Raw genomic sequence first — 23,552 nt, forward strand, 5'->3', positions numbered from 1 at the left:
TTAATCAGAAACTTGTAATTCTTTTAAGGTATAAAAATAGCAGAAACATAACATTAAAACGATTTTCTATGGAGTCAAAAATCCAGAAAAACAATTTTTAACATTAATCAAATTTATTATTTATTAAAATTTTCTTCCTAATTTATATTCGAATTTCCTTACATAAGAAATTCCAACAATTGCTAATCGAATCTTATGAAAAAGTAATTTGAATTTTACTGTCTTTGTACAAAATTTATACAACACATTCGAAAAGTATTAAATTCTCGTTATTTTAATATTTGAGAAAGATAATTTATATATGATTCACTGCTTTTATGGTTTCACTGAAAACATTTTTTTTTCTTATTATTAAATACGGAAAGTGCATAACACAATTAAACCTAAACTAATATAGTTATTATGCGTAAATATTGTAAATTAATTATTTGTCAGAATACGACGAAAAATAGTAGAGCATGTAATGTTTTCCAATTTTTTGTTTTGTTTAAGTTCTAGGAAAAAAAATAAAAAATTTTATCAAGTTCCTTTACAACTTCGTTCGTGTATAGTAACTCTTTCGGGATTAAATGTCCTTTTGCATTGTTTACAGGGAACCAATTTGTCCAGATGTTGTTTCCAGCTCAAATCTGCCATTTCTGATGCGCTTGGTGCCGATTTTTGAGAAGATGTTTCACCTGCAAGTGAAATTAATTTATTTTTGTAATAAGGAAATTTTTTATTTGTATTTAATAAAAAAAAAGTAATTCAATTTGTAATTTAAAAGTAATTAAAAAAAAAATTCATTCAAATGAAAATAAGGGAATTGATTTTGATAGATAGGGAAAAAAATAAAAAAGTAATTTAAATGAAAATAAAAAAATTGATTATGGTAGAGAATAAAAAAGGTAAAAAGTAGTTTAAATGAGAAAAGTAAAAAGTAATTTCAGTAAAAATAAACGAATTAAATTTGGTAGAGAATAAAATAGTAAAAAATAATTTAAATGAAAAAAGTAAAAAGTAAGTAATTTAAATAAAAATAAAATAATTGATTGACAGAGAAGAAAAATTAGACGTATTGTTTCTTAATTTGCTTACTCGTTGAATAAAGAAATTATATTTTAAAATAATGTGTGTAAGACTTCTGTTATGAATTAATAATGAATCAACGTGTAAAAGTCTCACAATATGATGCATGTCAATCGATCGATCTTGGCCCTGGCCGCTTTTTGCAAAACTATTCCAATTTTTACAACTATGCCTCTATAATAATGAAGATGAAGTGGTGGCATTTATAAAAATAGGCATTCCCTTAAAGGCCATATCGAACAAAATTGAAAAACTTTCCTAATTTTTTCCGCAAGAAAAAATTTTCCATTTAATCTAATCTAAACCATATTTAATTTTTTATTCTTCTAATTTCTAATCCAGGCTTCGTACTCGATAATTAATTTTTAAAAAGTAGCGAAAAGTAGCTTTGAGACTCAAAAAAAAGTAGTAAAATAGTAGCTACCGACTCAATTTTTTCATAATTTCTAAATTAAATTACATTCAAAAATGAAATATTATGATTTCCAATCATTTTTTGTTGTTGATATTTTTAAACAAGATTCGTCAAAATTTTAATTACAATTTTACAACAATTACACTTTCCAAAGATTTCAATTCAAAACTAATTTGAAATTTAATTATTTCTAAAAATTAACACTTTTACGCTTCTAATACTTAATTATCATCTAAAATTTTAATTGAAATTCAATTTAAAATCAATTCTTATTAGAAAGTTCTACGATAATTCAATTATTTAAATAAAAAGTAGATAATTTATTAATTAAACATTTTTTAAATGATAAAATTGAATTCTTATAAAGAACTTTATCAAAATTTAATTAAGAAAAATTGAATTCTTTTGAAGAATTTTAAAAAAAATTTTCAGAATAATTGCATTTTTCGGAGAATTCATTTAAAATTGTATTAAAAAAATTGAAATTAAATTAAGTTAATTAAATAATTGGATTCCTGTTAGAATATTATTATTTATAAAATAATAAAAAATATTAATAATGAACAAATAATACTGAAAATAATCCAAAAAATAAAATTTGCAAAAATACAAATTCAATTGTTGAAAATAATTTAATTTTTCTAAAAAGTTTATTTTTAAAAATAAGTGAATTCTATCAATAAATTTTATTAAAATTTAAAAATAATTAAATTCCATCAAGAAATTTTATTCAAATTGTTTTGAAAATAATTGCATTTTACCGAAGAATTTTATAACTTATGAAATTGTTAAATTCTTGCGACAAATATTTTTAAATAATTGAATTCTATTAGGAAATTTTATGGAAATAGTAGGTAGATAGATATTGAAAATAATTGATTTTCGAAAATTTTTTTAAAAATTAAATTTCTACGAAGTATTCTATTAAAATTTTTTGAAAATAATTGAATTGTTATGAAGAATTTCATTAAATTTTCTAAAATGATTACATTCTTTCAAGAAACTTCATTAAAAATGTATTAAAAATAATAATTAAATTCTTTTGCACTTCTTTTGCACTTTTCGGAGAATCCATTTAAAATTGTATTAAAAATAATTGAAATTCTGTGACAATTTTTATTATTTATTGAATTTTTGCAACGAATTTTATTAAAATTTTTTTAAATAATTAAATTCTCGTCAAAAAGTTAATAAAAATCTTTTTAAATAATTAATATTTTTCGAAAAATTGAATGAAAATTGTGTTTTAAATAATTGAATTGCTGAGAAAATTTTATTATTTAGGAAAATAATTGAATTTTATGAAAATATTTTTCAGAATAATTTTTTTATTTCTCCCATTAGCGAATTTAAAGTATTTCAAATTCTCAAAAATAGCGAAAAGCAGCTTTTAGTGTGACGAATATAAAAAAAAAATTATCCAAATAGTAGCAAATCGTAAAAAAAAGTAGTAAATAGTAGGTTTTAGTAGAAAATTACGTAGCTTGCTAATCTAATTCTTCTCATCTACTTAAAATTTTTCAACTTGAATATTTTCTAGTCGAAAGAAATTTTCTCTGAAGGAAAATATTTTTCTTTTCTTTTTAATTTATACGGAACCATTTAACTGATATCAAGCAATAATCGGTCATTATTGTTGCACGAAAGTTCGTAAATGCAGTAGTCTGGAATTAAAATTTAAATTTGCAGGGTAACTTTAGGATCAATATTTACAGCACCTGTGTGCTAATGTAGATATAAAATGCAAGTTTACGTTAAGGATATAGTAAACATATTATTTATTAATATCAAGAGCAATTGTGTAAAGTTGATATTTTTTTCATCGCTTTATAAATAGACGTGAACTTGAAATAATTTTGAATTTTTCAATCGCTGATTATTATTCTCCCCCAATTGTCATTTTTTCTATCCTTATATATACAATTACAGTTTATAAATAACATGATCTTGAAAATAGAAGAGAAAAAATGAAAAAATAAAATACTCCTATTTTTTTAAATTAAAGATTATGTTTTTCATGTCGATCGGTAATTGTTGAACTTGCGTGTACTCGACTACAGAAAAACGTTAGTTAATTCCGACACGAATCAATTATTTGAGGTCATTCAACTCTTGATAATTTAAATTTATAAAAAGAATTTTTTTTCCTTTCTTTGATGTGATTATTAATAAATAAACTTACTCATTGTATTTACAGGTTTCTGTGGTTCTTTCTTTCGCTTCTGTGCAGGTAATTTGTTGTTTTCAATGTGCCATTTTTTTAGACATTGAGTTTCATGAATACTAATACTCGCTGAACCGAAATTCCTGTCACATAAGTAACACGTGAATGTTTTCTTCGAGACGGATTCCTGAAATCATTTTACGTGCGAGTAACAAAACAATGTAATAATACGAAAATAAACAAAACATTGAGAACTGTTGAGAACGAAACGAGTATGAAAATAAACAAAATAAAAAATTAAGAAACAAAAGAATACGAAAATAAAAAAATTAAGATATAAAAGAATAGAAAAAGTATAAATAAAATAGAAAATAATTAAAAAATTATTCATGCAATGATCTAAATAACAAACAATTACAAATTTATTTATCACAATTTATACAGGAGCATGCAGAAAATCTCTAAAAAAAAAATTTTTTCTTCGTTTCAACTCACAGCTGAAGATTTTCGTCGTTGAACTGTCTCTTCGGATCTTGATCCCAAGTTTTTTCGCAATGCAGAATTTCCTTTTTGATTGGAGGGTAGTTTTCCATTTTCGAATTGCCATTTTTTCAAACATTGTGGCACGTGAATTTTTATACTTCTCGTTCCAAAATTACGACCGCAAATTTCACAAACAACCGTTGGTGGGCCAGAACGAATGCGATTTAATTTTGGCTTCGTATCTGGATTCTCGTTTTCATTATTCTGTGAAAATACAATATTTTATTAAAACATTTTCCAATAATTTCTATATAGAAATCAATTCTCTCTATTTACTTCCATTAAATTATTCATATTTATTGCTAAATTATTTAAGATTTTAATTAGATTATTTATTAAAACACTTCTCAATAATTTCTATTTAGAGATTAATTCTCTCAATTATTTTCATTAAAAGTTTCCATAGTTACTGCTAAATTATTTAACTTTTTAATTAAATTTAGTAAATTATTTATATTCGTTGATAATTTTTAAAAGTTTCAAATTTATTTGTAATTTTGCAAATAAAATAATAAATATATATATTTTTAATTGTAATCATTAAATAATTAATCTAAATTATAAGGTAAAGAAGAATGCCGGAAGGTCGTTCAAAGCCGAAATAAATAAATAAACGATAATAAATAAAATAAATAATAAAAATAATAATAATTTTTAATTTATTTGGTATTTTTCATTTCAAATTGTAACAAAAATGTTTGAATTTGAAAAATAGAATGTTTAAAAAATTCTCTTTATTAGGGTAGAGTGGGGTAAAAAAGCCACATTTTTACTTTTGATGCTGTAAAATCTGTATTTAAAATTTTTTTCTCAAATTTCCAATTGTTATTGAAAGTTTAGTTATTAAGCTTGAAAATTCTTGACGGAAATATTTTTTATCTCATGAAAGGACTAAGTTATAAGAGTTTTACGAAAGCACTGTAAGTGGCTTTTTTGCACCACCTGGTGGGGTGAAAAAGCCACCCTACGATTTTAGCAAAACATGTTATCAATTTAGGTATTTTTATAGTTTCTCTTTATTTATATGACAAATAGTCTTATTTGAAAAATATTCTAATAATTATGAAAGAGTTTTTAGCAAGCAAAATTGAAAATTATATTAAGTTTACCTGTTTTCGATTTGCACTGCCAATTTTTCGTACCTTTTTTAGAAGTTCTCTTTAAGTTTTACCACAGATAACATATTTCGTTGCAACCGTTTATTCATTGTTTATTTTTTAAATGCACTTAGTTTAAATAGAAAACAAGTGAATTTCACAAAATATTCAATGGATTTTTTGCCCTGGCTTTTTTACACCCAAGACCAGTTATTAAAAAAAGCAAAAATAAATTGTTAATTCAGTTCAATTTCCAAAAATTAACATTGTATACGTTTTCGGTATACTTTTCTCCTTATGTACAAACATTTACTTTTATTATTCGTTCACTTAATCAAATTGTATAATATGTTTGAAAAGTTCACCAAAATGTTTTCAAAAAAGCAACAAAAAATTAAAATTACAATAAAAACAATATTAATCTAGGTACAACATTCAAATTAGATTCAAAAGTTGCGTATTACCTAATAGTATTTATATTCTAAACAGCTGATAAATCGGCTTAATAGTTTTTAAATAAAACTCAAATGGCTTTTTTACACCATGGCTTTTTTACCCCACTCTACCCTATGTTTTATTATTAAAACATTTTTCAATAATTTCTATTTAGAGATAACTTCTTTTAATAAATTTATTCATATTTATTACTAAATTATTTGTCTTTAAATTAAATTACTTATTTATTAAAAAGATTTTCTTTATTAAAATATTTTCGAATAAATACTAAAAAGAGATTAATTCTCGGGCATTATTCCATTAAATTTTCCATAGTTATTGCAAAATTATTTAGCTTTTTAATTTAATTTAGTAAATTTTTTATATTCGTTGATAAGTTTTCAAAAGTTTCCAATTTATTAAAAAAAATTACGAATAAAATAATAATAAATTTCAAAATTATTTTAATTATTGAATTTTCCATTTCAATTAGATACTTAATTCTAATTATTTAATTATTTTAATTTACTTGTGATTTTTTATTTGAAATCGTAAAAAATCTTTGAATTTCGAAAAGAGAATGTTCAAAGAAATTCTCTTGGTAGACAAAAAGGTAATTTACAATATTATAATTAATAAATAGAATGATAACCAATATTAAACTTTCTACCTGAAAATTCGTTTTGCAATTGATTTCATGGACATTTATCTTATCAGCGAGAAAAGTTCTTCCGCATTTTGAACATGGTATCAATAGGGTCTGTATTTTATTTAAAAAAGCAGAATTAATATTTTATACTTTGATATTATTGCACTAAAGAAGTGAAATAAAATCAAAAAAATGATGTTTTATCAAATAAAAATAGTTCATTTTAAATTAAACAGAACCAAATTTAAAAGAATTGATTACATATTTTTCTCAGTTTTATTCCATTATTATAATTGTTTCTTTAGATAAAAAATTGTCAAAATGAACGATCGCAAATTATTTTTTGAATTAAAATAAAAAACCGCTGCCAAGTTGTATATTTTTTTTATAATTTTGGTGCTCATTTCATGAACACTTTACTTCCTCATGGAGATAAAAATAATAGAAATATATGAATAACTTTTTACAAATATGGTAAAAGTGATTGAATTGTGGGTCAATCAATGTATTTTTAAATGCCCTACAAGATAGTTACAATTATTTAATAGTTAAATAAAAATTTTCAAACAAAAAAGTTGAGAAAATGTCATTTTTCACAATTTTTGGTTTTTAAAATACCAGTAATTTCGAAATTAATTATCGAATTAGGTTCAAAAATAAGTCAATAGAAGCGTTTTTTAATGCTCTACAAGTTAGTAACGATTATTTTAAAGTTACTTCTACGTTATTCAACAAAATTTTCAAAAAAGTCTTATTTTCCAAAATTATTGATTTTTAAAAGTTTAATATCTCTGGTTAATATGGACGAAACATGTTCAATTAGGGCTCAAAAGATGCGTCTAAAAAAACTCTACAAAATCATGGAAAAACATTTACAGGTGTCCTAAAATTTTTTTAAAGTTATGGGCAAAAAACGTTTTTTTGCAAAATTAAAAATAAAAGAAAATGCAGTTAAACTTTATTAATATATCAGAAAGTACTCTCACTTTATGTCCACAGGTGAGATCTACAATTTAAAAAATAATTCAACCCAAAAGCTCTTCATGATTTCGAGATATTTATATAAAAATGTTATGTTTACTTACACACACACACACACACAATGACATTTTTTAAAACTGTCATTTTTGAACTCCTGCAAGCACAGACATTTTCTGCAAGTTTGATGCAAGTTTTCTATGCAAATTTCGCAAGTTTGCATTGCAAGTTTGCAGCAAACTTGCATAAATATAAAAATGTCACCCACTTGGCAAGTTTGCACTGCAAGTTTGCAGCAAACTTGCGACAAATAGCAAAAAGTTAAATGTATGCGCAGTAGTTTACTATGACATCTAGAGCTGCGCACTATATTTTAGTCACCTTCCCTACATACAGGGAAGGCATCGTTCATCAAAATATATGCAATTTGAAAAAAATTTTTTTTAAAAATTTTTTAGGTATTTTAGAAAGTTTGCTGCAAATTTTTCTCAAGTTTTCATTGCAAACTTTCCAAGAGGGTGACATTTTTATTTGTATGTAAGTTTGCTGCAAACTTGCGAACTTTGCATGGAAAACTTGCAACAAACTTGCAGAAAAATACTGTGCTTTGTGGGTGAGGTCAAATAACATAAAGATATGTCAAAAAATCGAACTCGAAAAATTTTGGTATTACAATACTTCCTCTATGAGGAAGTAATATTTGATAAAATAAACTATTAAATTAAAAATTTTTAATGTAAAAAAAGAAATTATTTAATAAAGTACATACTTGACATTTTTCCAATACTTTCAAATTCCAATCCTGATGATCAATTGGCACGTTTGGTCTTTGAGGAACTGGTCGTCTTTGAGAAGGTGGAAGAGCTTTGTTTTCTCGATCCCACTTCTGTTGATTATTCATTTAAAAAGCGATTAGTTTGGCAATTTTGTTTCTTAACTGAAAATTTAATAAAATTTGCTCACTTCAAGACATTTGGGCTCGTGAATGGGAAAACTGGCTGTTCCATAATCCCGATTACAAATATAACAAATAAGTGTTTTCGGAGTTTTTGAAGATGTGTCGTTATCTCTAGTTTTAGTTGAATTACCAACGCCAGACTTTGTCGATATTGGACTCGGTGTTTTACTCTTTACACTTTTCGTTTTTTTTGTCTCCACTTGACCCTTCATTTTATCCTTACTCTTATCACTACGAAAATTCAGTGCAACTGGTTTTTGAATACTTTTCTTTACAGTCGAAATACTATTAAAATTGCTATTTCCCAATTTATTTTTGAGAATTGGAACTTTCGGATGACTGTGCAATCGTTCAGGTTGATTGGTATGTCCACAAGTTGTACAAGGCTCTGGTGTTCCCTTAATGAATCCGGTGAATAGTTCGACATCCGAGGAAATATTTTCATCCACTGATTTTCGTGAGGGTTGCGATAGATTTGTTATTCTCGAGGAAATTCCACTTCCGTTATTATTGTTGTCCAATTTGCGATCAGATCTTCCGTCACTGATGAAGGAAAAAGAAATCAAAATTATTAATTTCAATTAATTTGAAAATAAATTTAGAACATAAAAAATTTGTACCCCGATTTGTAGTTATGATGAAGATGCATAGAAGAAAGTTCGAGGGGCGATAAATCGACTCGAAAAAAATTTTCAGTCGAGGATCGTGAAATTGGACGTTTCTTCCGCGTAGTGCACTTAGTGAAGCTTGTCCGGGTGTGTCGAGGCAGTTCCGTATCGATGGATGCTCGCTGTCTTCGCCTCGATGAGGACGAGGTCGAGGACACACCCCCACCTAATTGACCCCCTATTCGAATCCGACTCAACGAATCCTTGCTCAATAATGACATGTCCAATTTATCCATTAAATCGGGATTTAAAATACTCGGTTTCTCCAGATTCGCCGTCTTTGGCCTCTCAATCACATTTTGTTTTACTGCAATTTTCTTCACTTTCGGTGGCCACGTTGTTGTGTTATCTGAAAGAAATCCAATTTTTTTTTATTGTTCTTGTCAAAATTAGAAAAATTAGAAATAATTAAAAATGTAAACCAAGGGCCAAAAGGATGAAGTTACAATAAACATGTAATAAATAATAAAAATAATTAATAATAATTAAATTAATTAGTCAAAAATATTAAACTATTTCAGGGTTGCCACAAATATTTAATTTTATTTCTCTCTGACTTTTCCCTGATTTCCAGACAATATTTTCACTTTTTCCCTGACCATAAAGAATATTCTGATTCGCTCTAAAAATTATTTTATACTCAAAAAAACATTCTATTACATTTACTTACGAATTTCTTGAATTGTAAAATTATTCGCACACATCAATAACTAAATTTTTAAATAAGTACCTATTTAATTATTATTGTTCCATAGGAATTAAAATTCTTCAAAACATTTTTAAAATTAAACAACTTATAAGAATATTATTATAAAACATGATGATATCAATTACTCCAAGTCTTCGACTCGGAGTGATTGATATCTTCATGTATTATAAAAATTTTAATTTCCATAAAATTTTTCAAAAAAAAATTAAATTATTTATAAAAATTATAATAAAATTCGTTACAAGAATTCAATTATTTTTATAAATAATAAAATTCTTCACATGGTTTCAATTATTTTTAATACAATTTTAAATAAATTTCTCGAAAAATAAAATTATCTTTAAAAATTTTTTGCAAGAATTAAATTAGGTACATTTCACAAATAATGAAATTCTTCGCTGAAATTCAAAAATTTTCAAAATTTACATTTTTAATACTAGTTTTCAAAAGAATATAATTATTTAAATTAAATTCGTTGCATAAATTCAATTATTTTTACAAGTAATAAAATTTTTCACATGAATTCAATTATTTTAAAAAAATTGATAAAATTCGTTGTAAGAATTCCATTATTTTCATAAATTATAAAATTTTTCTGAGGATTTCAATTATTTATAATACAATTTTAAATAAATTTCTCGGAAAATAAAATTAGGGGTCGTTCGTAAACTACGTCACACTCGTGGGGGGGGGGGTGTCAAGCTGTGTGTGACGAAGTGTGCAAAAAAATTTTTTTTGTATGTAAAAAATGTGACGAAGGGGAGGGGAGGGGGTAAAAATCAATCCGAAAAAGCGTGACGTAGTTTGTGAACGACCCCTTATCTTCAAAAATTTTGTTAAAATTCTTCGAAAGAATTCAATTATGTATTTTATCAATTATGTATTTTTAAAAATTCATGCTATAATGCTTTTAATATTCAATTATTATCTAAAATTTTAACTAAATATTCATTTTTAAATCAATTTTTATTGGAAAATTTAACAAGAATTCAATTATTTAAATACAAAAATAAATAATTTATTTTATTATTCATGAGAATAATTGATTTTTTGTAAAAAATGTTATTATTTATGAAAATAATTGAATTATTGCGAAGTTTGCTTAGAATTTTATCAAAATTTTTTTTTGAAATAATTGAATTCTTTTTAAAAATTTTATTAAAACTGTAGATATTGAAAATCATTGAATTGAGAAAAATTTTTTGAAAATAATTGAAATTTTGCAAAGAATTTTATTAAAATTTTTGAAAATAATTTAAATTTGGAGAAGAATTTTATTATTTTTAAAGATAATTGAATTTTTATGAGAATTTCTTTTAACTTTTGAACATAATTGAATTTTTGCGAAGAATTTTATTATTTTTGAAAATAATTGAATTTCTGCAATCATTTGTAACTTCTCCAAAATTCAATTTTTTCCAGCTACTTAAATAAAAATCCCCGACTTTTCCCTGAATTCCCTGATTTCCCTGACCTGTGGCAACCCTGTATTGATCAATCGTCTGAAAAGGGATTTTTATTATCGAGTTGAAGAAAATTTTCCATAAGAAAGTTGATAGATCACTCTTGTTTTATCGATTTCGACGAGAACTATAAAATAACGAATAATTCAATGAAAGTGCATTTCTGTTTGCATTGACCCCGGAAATATGGAGCAAACTACCTATAGTTACCCTACCTTCTTATTAAATACACTTCAAAACATTTCAACTTACGAAGAAATAAAATTCATTACATTAAAAAAAAAACTAGAAACAAAATAAGCTAACAAATAATTATAATTTAACTAATTTATTAAAATTAATAAATTGAGAATTCATTAAAAAAACGAAAAACAAAATAACCAAATAAGGAATAATTATAAATTTATTTATTTATTGAAATGGATAAATTAAATTATAGAAGTAAATAAAATGATAAGGCAGTCTGCCTAAATTGAAATGAAATAAAAATTGTCCTAATGACACAATAATTGTTACCTTTAAAAAGATCCAAATCTTTGTTAAGCACGAGAAAAGTCTTTTCCGAAAGAAAATCGGAAGATGGCTTTTGCCACTTCATCGTTTTTACCACCCACCCCGACATTCATTTGTAGAATTTTTTACAAAATCGATTAAAATTTAACTAGAGTAGAGAAAAGTAAAGAAAATTATTCTTTACTTTATTTAGAACTTATTTTCATCTCCACTATATTATACGTGAATAATGTACAATTTGTCTTCAATTTCTCACGATATTCAAATTCAAGTGATAAATTTCAAATTTTCCATTCTTAATTATTTAACATTTCTTAAAAACTCAAAATTTTAAATTTTAAACAATAAAATTAAATTAAAAGAAAGTGTCAAAAATAAATCCACTAGTAATTTGAATAATAATAATTTTAGAAATGTCAGATATAAACAAATCGATCGCTAAAAAGTGAATATTCAATTGTTTATTTACGTAGAAAAATAAATTTTATAAAAACTCATTTTACATTTAAAAGATAATAAAAAAAATCCTTCGGAAAAGTTCCTGTTTTCCTTGAACTTGAAAAAAAAACTTTTCGAGAATTTTCAGAAGAAAGTTTTAATATATTTAAAAAAGAAGTTTACTCAAATAACTTTTCGTAATGGAAAACAAGACCCGGACATGCGCAAAATATTAAAGGAAAACAAAACTTTGTAAATTTAAAATTAATGAAACGCACACAAGTTTTAAAAATAAACTAACAATGTAGTAGAATTCAATTTTCTCATGTCTAAGTACTTTGAGGCGTTAAAAAAGGAATTTTTCATTCAAGAAAATATTTTGAGAAATTATGCGAAAAAAAACAATGCGCGCCCTTTTTCACTCTGAACAATAACCCGGTGAACTGAGCTTGAATTTACCTTGCCATTGGGTTGATATGGCTATTGTGGACTTCAGCTTTCACCCTCCTGCGATTCGTTGTATATGTGTGTACACAAGAAAATATACAGGTGAGGAAAGAGAATCGATCCAACGACCACATTAACAAAAATTTTTCGCGGTTTACGCTGCCAACTCACGCAAACTTCAAATGCGTTATATCCACTCACTGTATGGTCAATTATAATTTTATCATGATTAGAGATGCGAAATGATAGCGGAATCATTAATGTTTTTTTTCCTCCTCTTTTTTTCTGGAAATGAATCAACACAAAATTAAACGATCCATTTGTAAATTTTTCCTATAGGGATCTAAATTCCACTTATCAATCAGAAAACTGTTACACCTGTAATAAAAAATCGGAAAAAATAGAATCAATTAAACTTCATTTAAAATTAATTTATGTAAAAATATTTAATTTAACAGAAACTGACAGAGATCTTAGTTTACTTTATAAAGTTAATTTTTACTTTGTAAATAAAAGTCACCTAATTTAAAAATAGTCAACTAAATTTAAAGATAGTAGAAAAGAAAGAAATGTTCCTTGACAAATTCTCCAATACTGCCTTCTCTACATTCTCCCAATTGGGACTTTGCAACTTCTACAAATCGTCTGACCCTCATTTAAAGATAGTAAAATAAATTTTAAAACAGTAAAAAAAAGATAGTTAAAGTTAAAAAATATAAATATACAAATACAAATATTTGTAAAATATATTTTATGTAAAAAAAATATACTTACAAAATTATCTTTTTCCCTTTTGAAAAATTCGACTCTTTTCTAAAGTGGATTAAAATTCCTGATTCATAAGCTTATTAGTATAAAGAGAAAGCTAATTGATAAAGATTTTGCAAAATACTTCCAAGAATATGCGGGCACATGACGCAAATAAAATTGTGACTATTATGATTTACGTAAATTTGCATAAAAAGTTTGATTATAATTATCGTAATTAAATACTCATGAAATTAATTATCAAACAAAATTATCTATAATTGGAAAACGTACATAAAATAATTGACTCATAACGAATCTAAAGTTTGCAGCGATTAAGAAGCATTTTGTTTTTATTTAAACATTAATTAAAATTTTGATCATTTAAACTATTTTATTGGAATAATAATAATTATTATTATTATTATTTTTAATTGATTTATGTTTTTCTTAATTTTTATGTCTTTTTTAATTTTTAATTCCTAATTTTTAATTTATGTATTTATGTTTAATTAAATTTTTATGCTAATGAATTTTCACTTATTAATCTTTTTATTTAATTAAATTTTCAATTATCAGAAATTTTTAATTCTTAAATCTTTTTAATTTTCATTCGAGTGGATTTTTATTTTGTACTATTTCTATTTAGACAAATTTTTATTGAGTTGAATGTAATGGAATTCTTAATTAATCGAACTTCTATATTCAACAGAAACTCTCTTTATACGAAATTTTCTAAAGAATTTTATCAAAATTTTGAAAATAATTGAATTGTTTCGACGAATTTGATATGAAAAAATTTTAAAACAATAAAATTCTTTCGAGGAAATTTATTTTAATTGAATTGTAAATAATTGAATTCTTTCGAGGAATTTCATTGAAATTGTAATTAAATTCTTGTGACGAACATTATTATTTATGAAAATTTAATTTTTGCGAAGAATTTTATTAAATTGAGTGAAAATAATTCATTTCTTAGTAAAAAACTTTATAAATTCTTTCAAGGAATTTAATTAAAATTTTACTGAAATAATTGATTTATTCGAAAGGATTTTAACAGAATTTTTTAAAATATAATTAAATTTTGAATTTTATCAAAATTTATTAAAAATAATTGAAATTCTACGAAGTATTTTATTATTTATTTATAAAAAGAATTGAATGTTTAAAAAATTTCTTTAACAATTATTTATAATAATTATGCAAAATACCGAGATGTCCCCCCTGCATGGTTCCTTCCTCTATTATTCCAAAAAAATTCCAACCGAAAATATTCTTTTCTTTTTGAATTAAGTGTATTCTACGAAACCACTATTTTTCCCCGGACGACCTTAAGTGAATTTTCTAAAATATTGCAACTGGAAATCATTCAAAAATTGAAGTTGATATAATTTGAAAATAATAAAATTTGAAATTTGCATAAGAATAATAAATAAAACACCGCGTTTCGCGCGTATTTGCTAGTTATCAATATTATTATTTGAAATATTACTTTCTTTGCGCTTCTTAAACATTCCAAACTTTAACTTCACTTCCTTCATTTTAGCGAAAAAATTTATTTAGAAAACTTCTAAATAGAAATTAAATTAAATTAAACCTAAATTTGAATGTATGTACAATATACATATTGAAATAGTTCCTATCGCCGATAGCGATATCTTTTAAAATGGAACCAGAGTTGAAAAATGTTATTGTGAAATTGACACCTGAATCCACGTTTATAGGAGTATTCCCATTCTCTGTTGACAATTTTGAAAGCAATGTCCTCGTACGGTGGTCCAGCGTGAAATCGAAGATTGGCAAAATCCTTATTATCCGAGCACGGAGTCTGAAAATTTTTGTTTAAATAATTTATTTCTACTCTTTTTAATTCTAAAAACAATAATTTTATTTAGTTAATCCAAACAACCTAAACATCAAAATATAATTTGAAAAGTTAACAAATAAATTATATAAAAGTAATACATATATATTTTACCAAAAATCTGAACTCACCAAAAAGTATTCCGGCGTGGTGCTTTTATCGATTAAATCCGGATAAAAAATATTAAATTTATAACCCTGGACAATTTTCGGTGGTGGATTATCCATATCGTAATGGGTTTGATTGTATTTATTCCATTCAAAACCAGTATGAACTCTATTGAAGTAACGTGGTTTTCTCGGTCGATATTTATCGGACCAAAGATAAACTTGTGCCTCCAATGATGATTCAACGCTAAATTGTGCCTCATCGTCGCCCATATTTTTTCTCGCCTCCTTCAGCATTGCCTGCTCCTCGGCTGTCATAACATTTTGCACTTTACGACCCGTATTTAGAACCATATTTCTTGCATACTCCAATCGTTGATTATCATCCTCCTCGAGTGTGACAATTGTTCCTGGTTCTAGTTGCGATTGTGCTATATATTTCGGTGAATATCCACCCGATTCGTATTCGCTGAATGATTCCGTTATCATATCATCCCCAACATTCGCATTTTCGGACTCTTGCTCTTTACTGGAAAATTTAAATATTAAAATATAGTTGCTATATTAATAAATATTATACATTATTATAAATTGTAAATTAAATTTTTCTTCTGCAAAATTGTTTTAATTCCTTCGGAAGGAATTTTTGTTAGTGAATGTATTTATTTCTTACTCTGATTGACTGTCGTCATTTTTCTCCGTATGAGCTGAACTTGATGAAGGTTCATCTTTTACAGAAACTTCGCTGGACTCTTGTGAAACTTCAGCTTCACCTTCGGTTTTCGTTACTCCCTGCTCGGCTATCAAGACCTCTAGTTTCTTTCGCAAATTTTCCTGATGTCTGTCTCGTAAACGGGCTCTAGCCATATGAGCTAAAAATACATGCCAAGAAAGTAAAGTAGTAAGTAAAAAAAGGAAATAAAATGTAAGTAAAAAATATAAAATTGAAATAAAAAGAAGAAATACCTTTCAATTGAGAGAGTAAGCTTTCCCAATAGCCAATGTCTACTCCTTCGGGTTTGCCACTAATTTTTGTTTCGATTTGCAATTTTAAAGCATCAAGTTGAGATGCTGTTTTTCCCTTGAAAATAGCAGTTACATCCTTTGCAACCGACTCGTGAATTCCTTCTCTTCGGCCAACAGCTAAACAATTACATAAATTCAAAACAATTATTTTTTGAATTTATTTTCAAAAGCAGACTTCGTACTCAATAATTAATTTTTAAAAAAGAGCAAAAAGTAGCTTTAAGACTGAAAAAAGTAGTAAAAAAGTAGATATCGAAAAACTAAATTTGATGACTCAATTTTTTCATACTTTCTAAATTAAATTACATACAAAAATAGAATAATTTTTTTTTAGAAAAATATTTAAATAGCTATTTAGTTTTCCACAAGAATTGAAATATTTTAAATGATTTTAATATAAAGCCTTTTTCAAATTTAACTATTATTTCTAAAAATTACAACTGTAATTCTTCCAAATTCAATCATTTCTTGTTGTAGAAATTTTTAAATAAGATTCTTCAAAACATTAATCATCTTTCTTTCAAAATAAAAATTTAAATATTATTACAGCTTAACAACAATTAAAATTTTCAATGACTTCAATTTAAAAAACCGCTGCCAAGTTGTACATTTTTATAATTTTGGTGTTCATTTCATGAACACTTTGCTTCCTCATAGAAATAATAATAATTAAAATATAAGAATTACTTTTTATAAAAGGGTTAAAAATCATTAAATCTTGGTCTAAAAAATGTGTTTTTATATATTCTATAAGATGGTAATAATAGTTTAATAATTACACATAAATTAATAAACAAGAATGTTGAAAAAATGATATTTTCATGATCCACAAGTTTTGAACGTTCAAATGAACGAAAAACGAAATTAAAAACTTAAATTTTACACTTAGAAACTTTATAATGAATTTATTTTATATCGACACAAAATTATTGTAATAAATATTTAAATTAAAGAAGAAAATAAATAAATTTCGTTCATTTGAACGTTCAGAACTTTAGGATCATATATTTTCCACAATTTTTGATTTTTCAAATACCAATAATTTCATAATTTCTGCCCGAATCAGGTTCAAAAATAGGTCAATCGAAGCGTTTTTTAATGCTCTTCAAGTTGGTAATAATTTTTTGAAGTTACTTTTACATAATTTAAAAAAATTTTTATAAAAGTCTTATTTTTCAAAATTTTAGATTTTTAAAAGTTTAATATCTCCGGTTAATATGGACGAAAAATGTTCAATTGGGGCTCAAAAGATGCGTCTGAAAAAACTCTACATAATTAAATACAAAACAGAACTAAACTTCTGCTTTTTTTAACAAAATTTTTAAAAAAGTCTTATTTTCAAAAATTTTTGATTTTTAAAAGTTTAATATCTCCGGTTAATATGGACGAAAAATGTTCAATTAGGGCTCAAAAGATGCGTGTGAAAAAACTCTACAAAACTAAAGAAAAAGATTTATAAGTGTCCTAACATTTTTTTAAGTTATGTCCAAAAAACGTTTTTTTACTAAATGAAAAATGCAAAAAAAAATAGTTAAACTTCATGAATCGGGCTAAAAATACTCTCATTTTATGTCCCCCGGGGAGACCTACAATTTTAAAAAAATTGAGGCCTTTAGCTCTTTCTCGTTCTGAGATATTGAGGCAAATGTAATGTTAGTACACACACACACATCGGGACAAATTTTTAAAATCCGTTTTTTGGACTTCGGAGGTCAAAATACGTCGAAATTTTTTTTTATTTATTTAGAACATTTATACGGGGAGTTCCTGTGCATATATAAAGTACTAAAGTACTAGGCATAATAAAAAAAATTTATAAATATGTCAAAAAATGACAATCCAAAAGTTTGCTAATACAAAGCTTCCTTTATGAGGAAGCAATATTTTGAAAATTGATTATTTCTAAAAATTCACACTATAACGCTTTTAATATTCAATTAGGTATTATCTAAAATTTTAAATGAACTTCAATTTTAAATCAATTTCACAAGCCTACAAGTTTTAGACCCACAAAACAGATCAGTCATTTCTAATACAATTTTTTATGCTGAATTCGAAAATGACCTTAAAATCCTTCCGCCGCGTCAGGATTTTGAGATATTCTAACCGAAATGTGTGAAGAAGGCTGTTTTTGTCAATATTTGAATGTCTATAAAATCAACAAAATACTATTTTGAGTTTTTGTTCGAATTTTAAAATAAAGTGCTATATTTTACCTTTCGAATCCATTTTGCTTTATATCGAACCGATTTTTTTTCGCTGAGTTATAGTAGTTCCAATTTTACCATACATGGCCTCAAAAGCTTATAGGGAAAAAAAATAAAATTGTAAAGTATCTGAGCTGTAACTAATTACTCAAATGTTCTTGTATATGACGGATAAAATATGACGAAAAAAAATTAAGAAGTCGTGTTATTCTTACGATTTAAGCTTAACTTTTTAAAATTTATTCTGACATATTGAATTTTTAAAAACTGATATCAGATTGGAAATTAGCAGATACTTTACAATTTTATTTTTGTTCTCATGGTTCTCATTAGATCTTTAGGCTATGTATGGTAAAATTCAAATTAATATAACTTAGCGAAAGAAAATCGGATCGATATAAAGGGAAATGAATTCGAAAGGTGAAATATAGCACTTTATTGTTTGTTTCGAAGAAAATATAAGTTCGTACGAGGAATTTAATTAAAATTGCACTAAGAATAATTGAATTTTTCTAAAAACGAAACTTTTCGTTTTTAATAAAAAAGAAAATGAAAAAAAAGATAATTTAAAATGGGAAGGTGAAACTTTAGAAGAAGTCGATAATTTCCAATATTTAGGGTTTGTATTTAATAAAAAAGCGGATTATAAGGATCATATCAGAGAACTGAAATTTAAAGGTTTAATAGCGGCGAGACATACTTGGGGTCTAGGAGAAAGAAGTTGTAAGGGGGATTTCTTGAGAAGATGGAAATTGGTTAAATTGTTAATACAGAGTGTTATAGAATATGGGGTTGAAATTTGGAGGTGGGAGGCTAAGAAAGAGTTAGAGAAGATATCCTTGGACTATATCAGATGGATGCTAAAGTTAGATTTCTATAATACTCCCCACGATATTTAATTACTAGAGAAACTGCGTTAGAACAATTAAAGATAAATTGGGGACTAAGAGCTTTGAAATTTGAACAAAGAATGAGAAATATGAGCAACAATAGTTTAGTCAAAAAATGTTGGGACGCTTTAAAAGAAAAAGGTTGGGATACACTGTACGGGATTGAGAGGAGGAAATATTATAATAGAAATGGTTTGGGATTGGAAGAAGTAGAGACTAATGTATCAAAATTGTGATATTAGCGATAGGATTTGAAAAACCGAACGTGATGTGCAAAGACAAATAGAAGAGAGTAGAATTGATGCTTCAAAATTTAAACATAGGTATAAAGGGTATAAAGTTATTAAAGAAAACACAGAAAGGCCAAAGTATTTAGTTGATATTAAAAGTGGAGAAGGTTTGAGTTTGATTGCTAAATTAAAATGTGGGAATTTTGAAGAATTTAGAAAACATTAGTTGGATGACGACAAAAGAAAGTGTAAATTTTGTCAAAAAGGATGGGACAGTTTAGAGCACTGTGTGCAAATTTACGATGTAACAAAAGGTTGGTTTGAGGAGTCAGGAGATAGTGATGAGAAAAGACTGTAACGATTAACAGATTGTAAAAATGATAATATAAAAGTTAGGATAGCAAAAAAGTTATGGAAGGAAAAAGAGAAAATTATAAATAGGTTATAAAATGAATAGTGATAAGAGTATGTGTGTAAAATGATATAGAAATGTATACCAAGTCCACTTCCGGGCCAAAAGGCTGAAGTTATAATAAATAATAATAATTGAATTTTTCTAAAGGGTTTATCCCAATTTTTAAAAATAAGTGAATTTTATAAACAAATTTTTTTAAACTTTTTAAAAATAATTTTTAAATTCCATGAAGAAATTTTATTCAATTTGTATTGAAAATAATTGATTTTTTCCAAAGTATTTTATAACTTATGAAGATTCTTATGGGGAATTTTCCTTTCTTAAAAAAGACATGGAGTGGAAAGGTCGAATGTATCGAAAAGTATCGAAGTAAAGAATGGGCAATGAGAATGTAAAATCTTAATAGAAGGGTGTTTTCAAAATTGTTTGTTATTTAAAAAGAGCGCGAATATATAAATTTTATTTTTGTTAAGAGAATGTACACATAACAAATCTTATTTTGCATTGTCAAAAAACGTCAATATTTCAAATATAAATAAGCAAATTATTAACTGAAAAAATTTGAATATTATTATTAATGAAATAATGGACTTGGACAATGGACATATAAAAACTAGCACCGTAGACGGCCGCTTGCGGCCGTCGGAGGAGCTAGTATTATTAAAATAGTAGATTTTGAAAATAATTAAATTTAGACATATTTTTGAAATTAATAAAATTTATACGAAGAATTTTATTAAAATTTTTTAGAAATAATTGAATTGTTACCTATGAAGAATTTCATTAAATTTTTTGAAAATAATTAAATTTCTTCAAACTTAATTAAAAATGCATTGAAATTAATTATTAAATTTTAATAAACAAATTATATCAAAACTTTTTAATAATAATTGAATTCCTTTGAAAAATTGTAATAAAATTTTAAAGAATAATTGCATTTTTCGAGGAATTTATCAGTTTTGAAAATAATTGAATTCCTGTATAATCAGTTGTTCTTAAAATTTCTATTTAAATTCAAACAAAAAAAGACAAAAATTCAGAATTTTCTTATATGTAAATTCTAAAAATTCAATTTTTTCCACTACATACTTTTAATAGAAATCCCTGACTTCCCTGACCAATTCTAATTTCCCTGACTTTTCCCTGAATTCCCTGACTTGTGGCAACCCTGTTTTTTTTAATAATTGAATTCTTTTGGGAAATTTTTTATTAAAATAGTAAATATTGATATTAATTGAATTTCGAAAAATTTATGAAAATAATTGAATGGTTTGAAAGAAGTAAATTTAAAAAATGTCATTTAGTGTCACAAATCTGAAAAAAGTATCCAAATAAGTAGCAAATTGTAAAAGAATGTAGTAAACAGTAGGTTTTTGTAGATGAGTACGAAGCCTGCAAAAAAGAAGTTTTCTTCTCTTTATTTATTACCAGAAAAGAGATGAAAAAATTGACTGCAAAAATTAAAAAAGTAAAATGAACTGTATAAGAAAAGAAAATATTTACCAAGTTCGTATTCTGAGCCTTCCAATTTTCTCAATTTTATAAGTTCATCATCGACAATCACAGTAATATCATTCCAGTAATCTAAATTTTTTCCCCTCTCGAGTTCCTTATAGACTTTAATATCCTCAATGAGATCCTCCAAATCCTTGACATTTAAACCACGTAGATAAGTGTAAGGCTCGTGCATTTCAACAGCATCGACTTCTTCCTCGGCACTAATATATTTAGCCAAGAGATCAATTGGCTTTGCTCGACCGTCTTGAATACGTATCCGCGATCTTAATCTCGCCTGTTCCAAATGAAATTGATCCTCCTGCCGTGCCCATTGTTCAAGTTGTGCCGCCTCTTTTCCACGCTGCAACAATGCCATTTCCGCCTCTCTCTGTTGTCTCTCCAATTCACGTTCCATTCGCCTTTTCTTCACTTTCTCCAATTCCCTCTTGTTCTCCTCTTGTTTATGTCTATTTCTTATTTCCAATTGTTCACGACTAACGCCCAATAAACCTTCCTTCTCCAATTTCTTATTCCACACGAATGTTGTCAATAAATTTCCATCTCCAAATGGATTATCAGTATTTGTATAATGTAAATAATCATTGTCCCAGCCCATTCTTTCTTTTCGTTTTCGTTCCTTCGCCTCCTTCTTTTTTAATCGACGCAATCTTTTCTCCTCGGGAGTTTCTGTGGCTTTCATTATTTCCTTCTGTCGTTTGCGTTCCTCGACCATTACTTGTCGTTGCTTTTGTAATTTTTCCAAAAGTTTCGTTGAATTTGAAGACGAGCCGGATGACGATGAATCTGAAGAATCAGTCGAAGAGGAAGATGGAGATCTGTAAGAAATAAGAAAAAATTCTTATAATTTTTAAACAAAAAATTTTAGGCTTCGCACTCGATAATAATGGAATTCTTATGTTATAAAGAATTTTATGAAAATTTCTTAAAATAATTGAATTCTTTCGAAAAATTTTAATATCTTTAAAATATCATTAAAATTTTTTTAAATATGTAATTGAATTTCAACGAAGAGTTGCATTAAAATTTTCAAATAGTAATTGAATTCCCGAGAAGAATCGTATAAAAATATTCTATTAAATATAATTGATTTTTTTCGAAAAAATTCAATGAAAATTGTATTTTAAATAATAGAATTCCTGTAAACATTTTATTATTTATGAAAATAATTGAATGTTTACAAAGAATTTTATTAAAATTCTTTTAAATAATTGAATTCTTTAGGGAAATTTTATTAAAATAATAGATATTGAAAATAATTGAATTCTTACGATAAATTTTTCAAAATAATTGAATCGTCTCAAAGAATTTAAAAAATTTTTTGAGAATAATTTTTTATTTCAATTATTACCTGATTATTTTAAAGCAGTGTAAATTCTAAAAAAAAGGAAAAACTAGCTTTTAATGTCACAAATCTATAAAAAAGTATCCGAATAGTAGCAAATCGTAAAAAAGTAGTAAATAGTTGGTTTTAATAGATGAGTGTGAAGTCTGAATTTTAAGATTATTTATTTTTGGAATAATTTTTTTAGGATTATTCAACACACTTGACAAATGATCATAATTACTTTAATTTATTTTAATATTAAACTGACCTTTTACTTTTATGTCTGGAAGACTTATCACGACTTCTAGACCTTTCCTTTTGTTTGTTTTTCTTCTTTTTATTATTCGATTTTTCCGATTTGTGTGTAGAACTGGAATGTTTATCTCGTTTTGAATCGTAATCATCATAATCTCTTTTGTGTTTATATTTATCACGACTTTCCCGTCTGTCTTTCGATCGAGAGCATTCGTAATCACTTTTCTGCCTGTGCCTTTCCATTATATAAATATAATTCAATTCACTATTTTTGTTATTATTAATATTTAATATTTTATTTTATATATAATATAATCCAAAAAAGTCGTTTCTTGAACGATTGTCGACATTCGACGGATTCGACAAACTTAACCTAGAAAACAATATTTAGTATTTACGTATACGGCGGCCATAATGAATTTAT

General features: G+C 25.6%; 1 protein-coding gene across 1 annotated transcript; it reads right to left on the reverse strand.

Annotated features, from left to right (window-relative positions):
* Positions 1-200: 200 nt before the first annotated feature.
* LOC122509828 (cactin) lies at positions 201-23,552 on the reverse strand. Its single transcript, XM_043624086.1, has 11 exons — positions 23,142-23,552; positions 21,535-22,364; positions 16,230-16,406; positions 15,937-16,135; positions 15,288-15,792; positions 8,928-9,292; positions 8,313-8,850; positions 8,119-8,235; positions 4,143-4,394; positions 3,666-3,834; positions 201-677 (listed from the first exon to the last, which is right to left on the reverse strand). The coding sequence occupies exons 1-11, from the start codon at positions 23,369-23,371 to the stop codon at positions 520-522; spliced, it is 3,540 nt and encodes a 1,179-aa protein (XP_043480021.1). The 5' UTR covers positions 23,372-23,552; the 3' UTR covers positions 201-519.

Source organism: Leptopilina heterotoma, unplaced genomic scaffold (assembly GCF_015476425.1).
Source record: "Leptopilina heterotoma isolate Lh14 unplaced genomic scaffold, ASM1547642v1 Lhet_63, whole genome shotgun sequence".
NCBI classification, from domain to species: domain Eukaryota; kingdom Metazoa; phylum Arthropoda; class Insecta; order Hymenoptera; family Figitidae; genus Leptopilina; species Leptopilina heterotoma.

Coding starts and splice junctions, on each gene's coding strand:
- LOC122509828 (XM_043624086.1), bottom strand. CDS start 23,371: ATGGAAAGGCACAGGCAGAAAAGTGATTACGAATGCTCTCGATCGAAA. Junction 8,851..8,927: donor CATCATAACTACAAATCGGG/GTACAAATTTTT, acceptor TTCCTTCATCAG/TGACGGAAGATCTGATCGCA. Junction 4,395..8,118: donor AAGTATTGGAAAAATGTCAA/GTATGTACTTTA, acceptor GTATTTTCACAG/AATAATGAAAACGAGAATCC.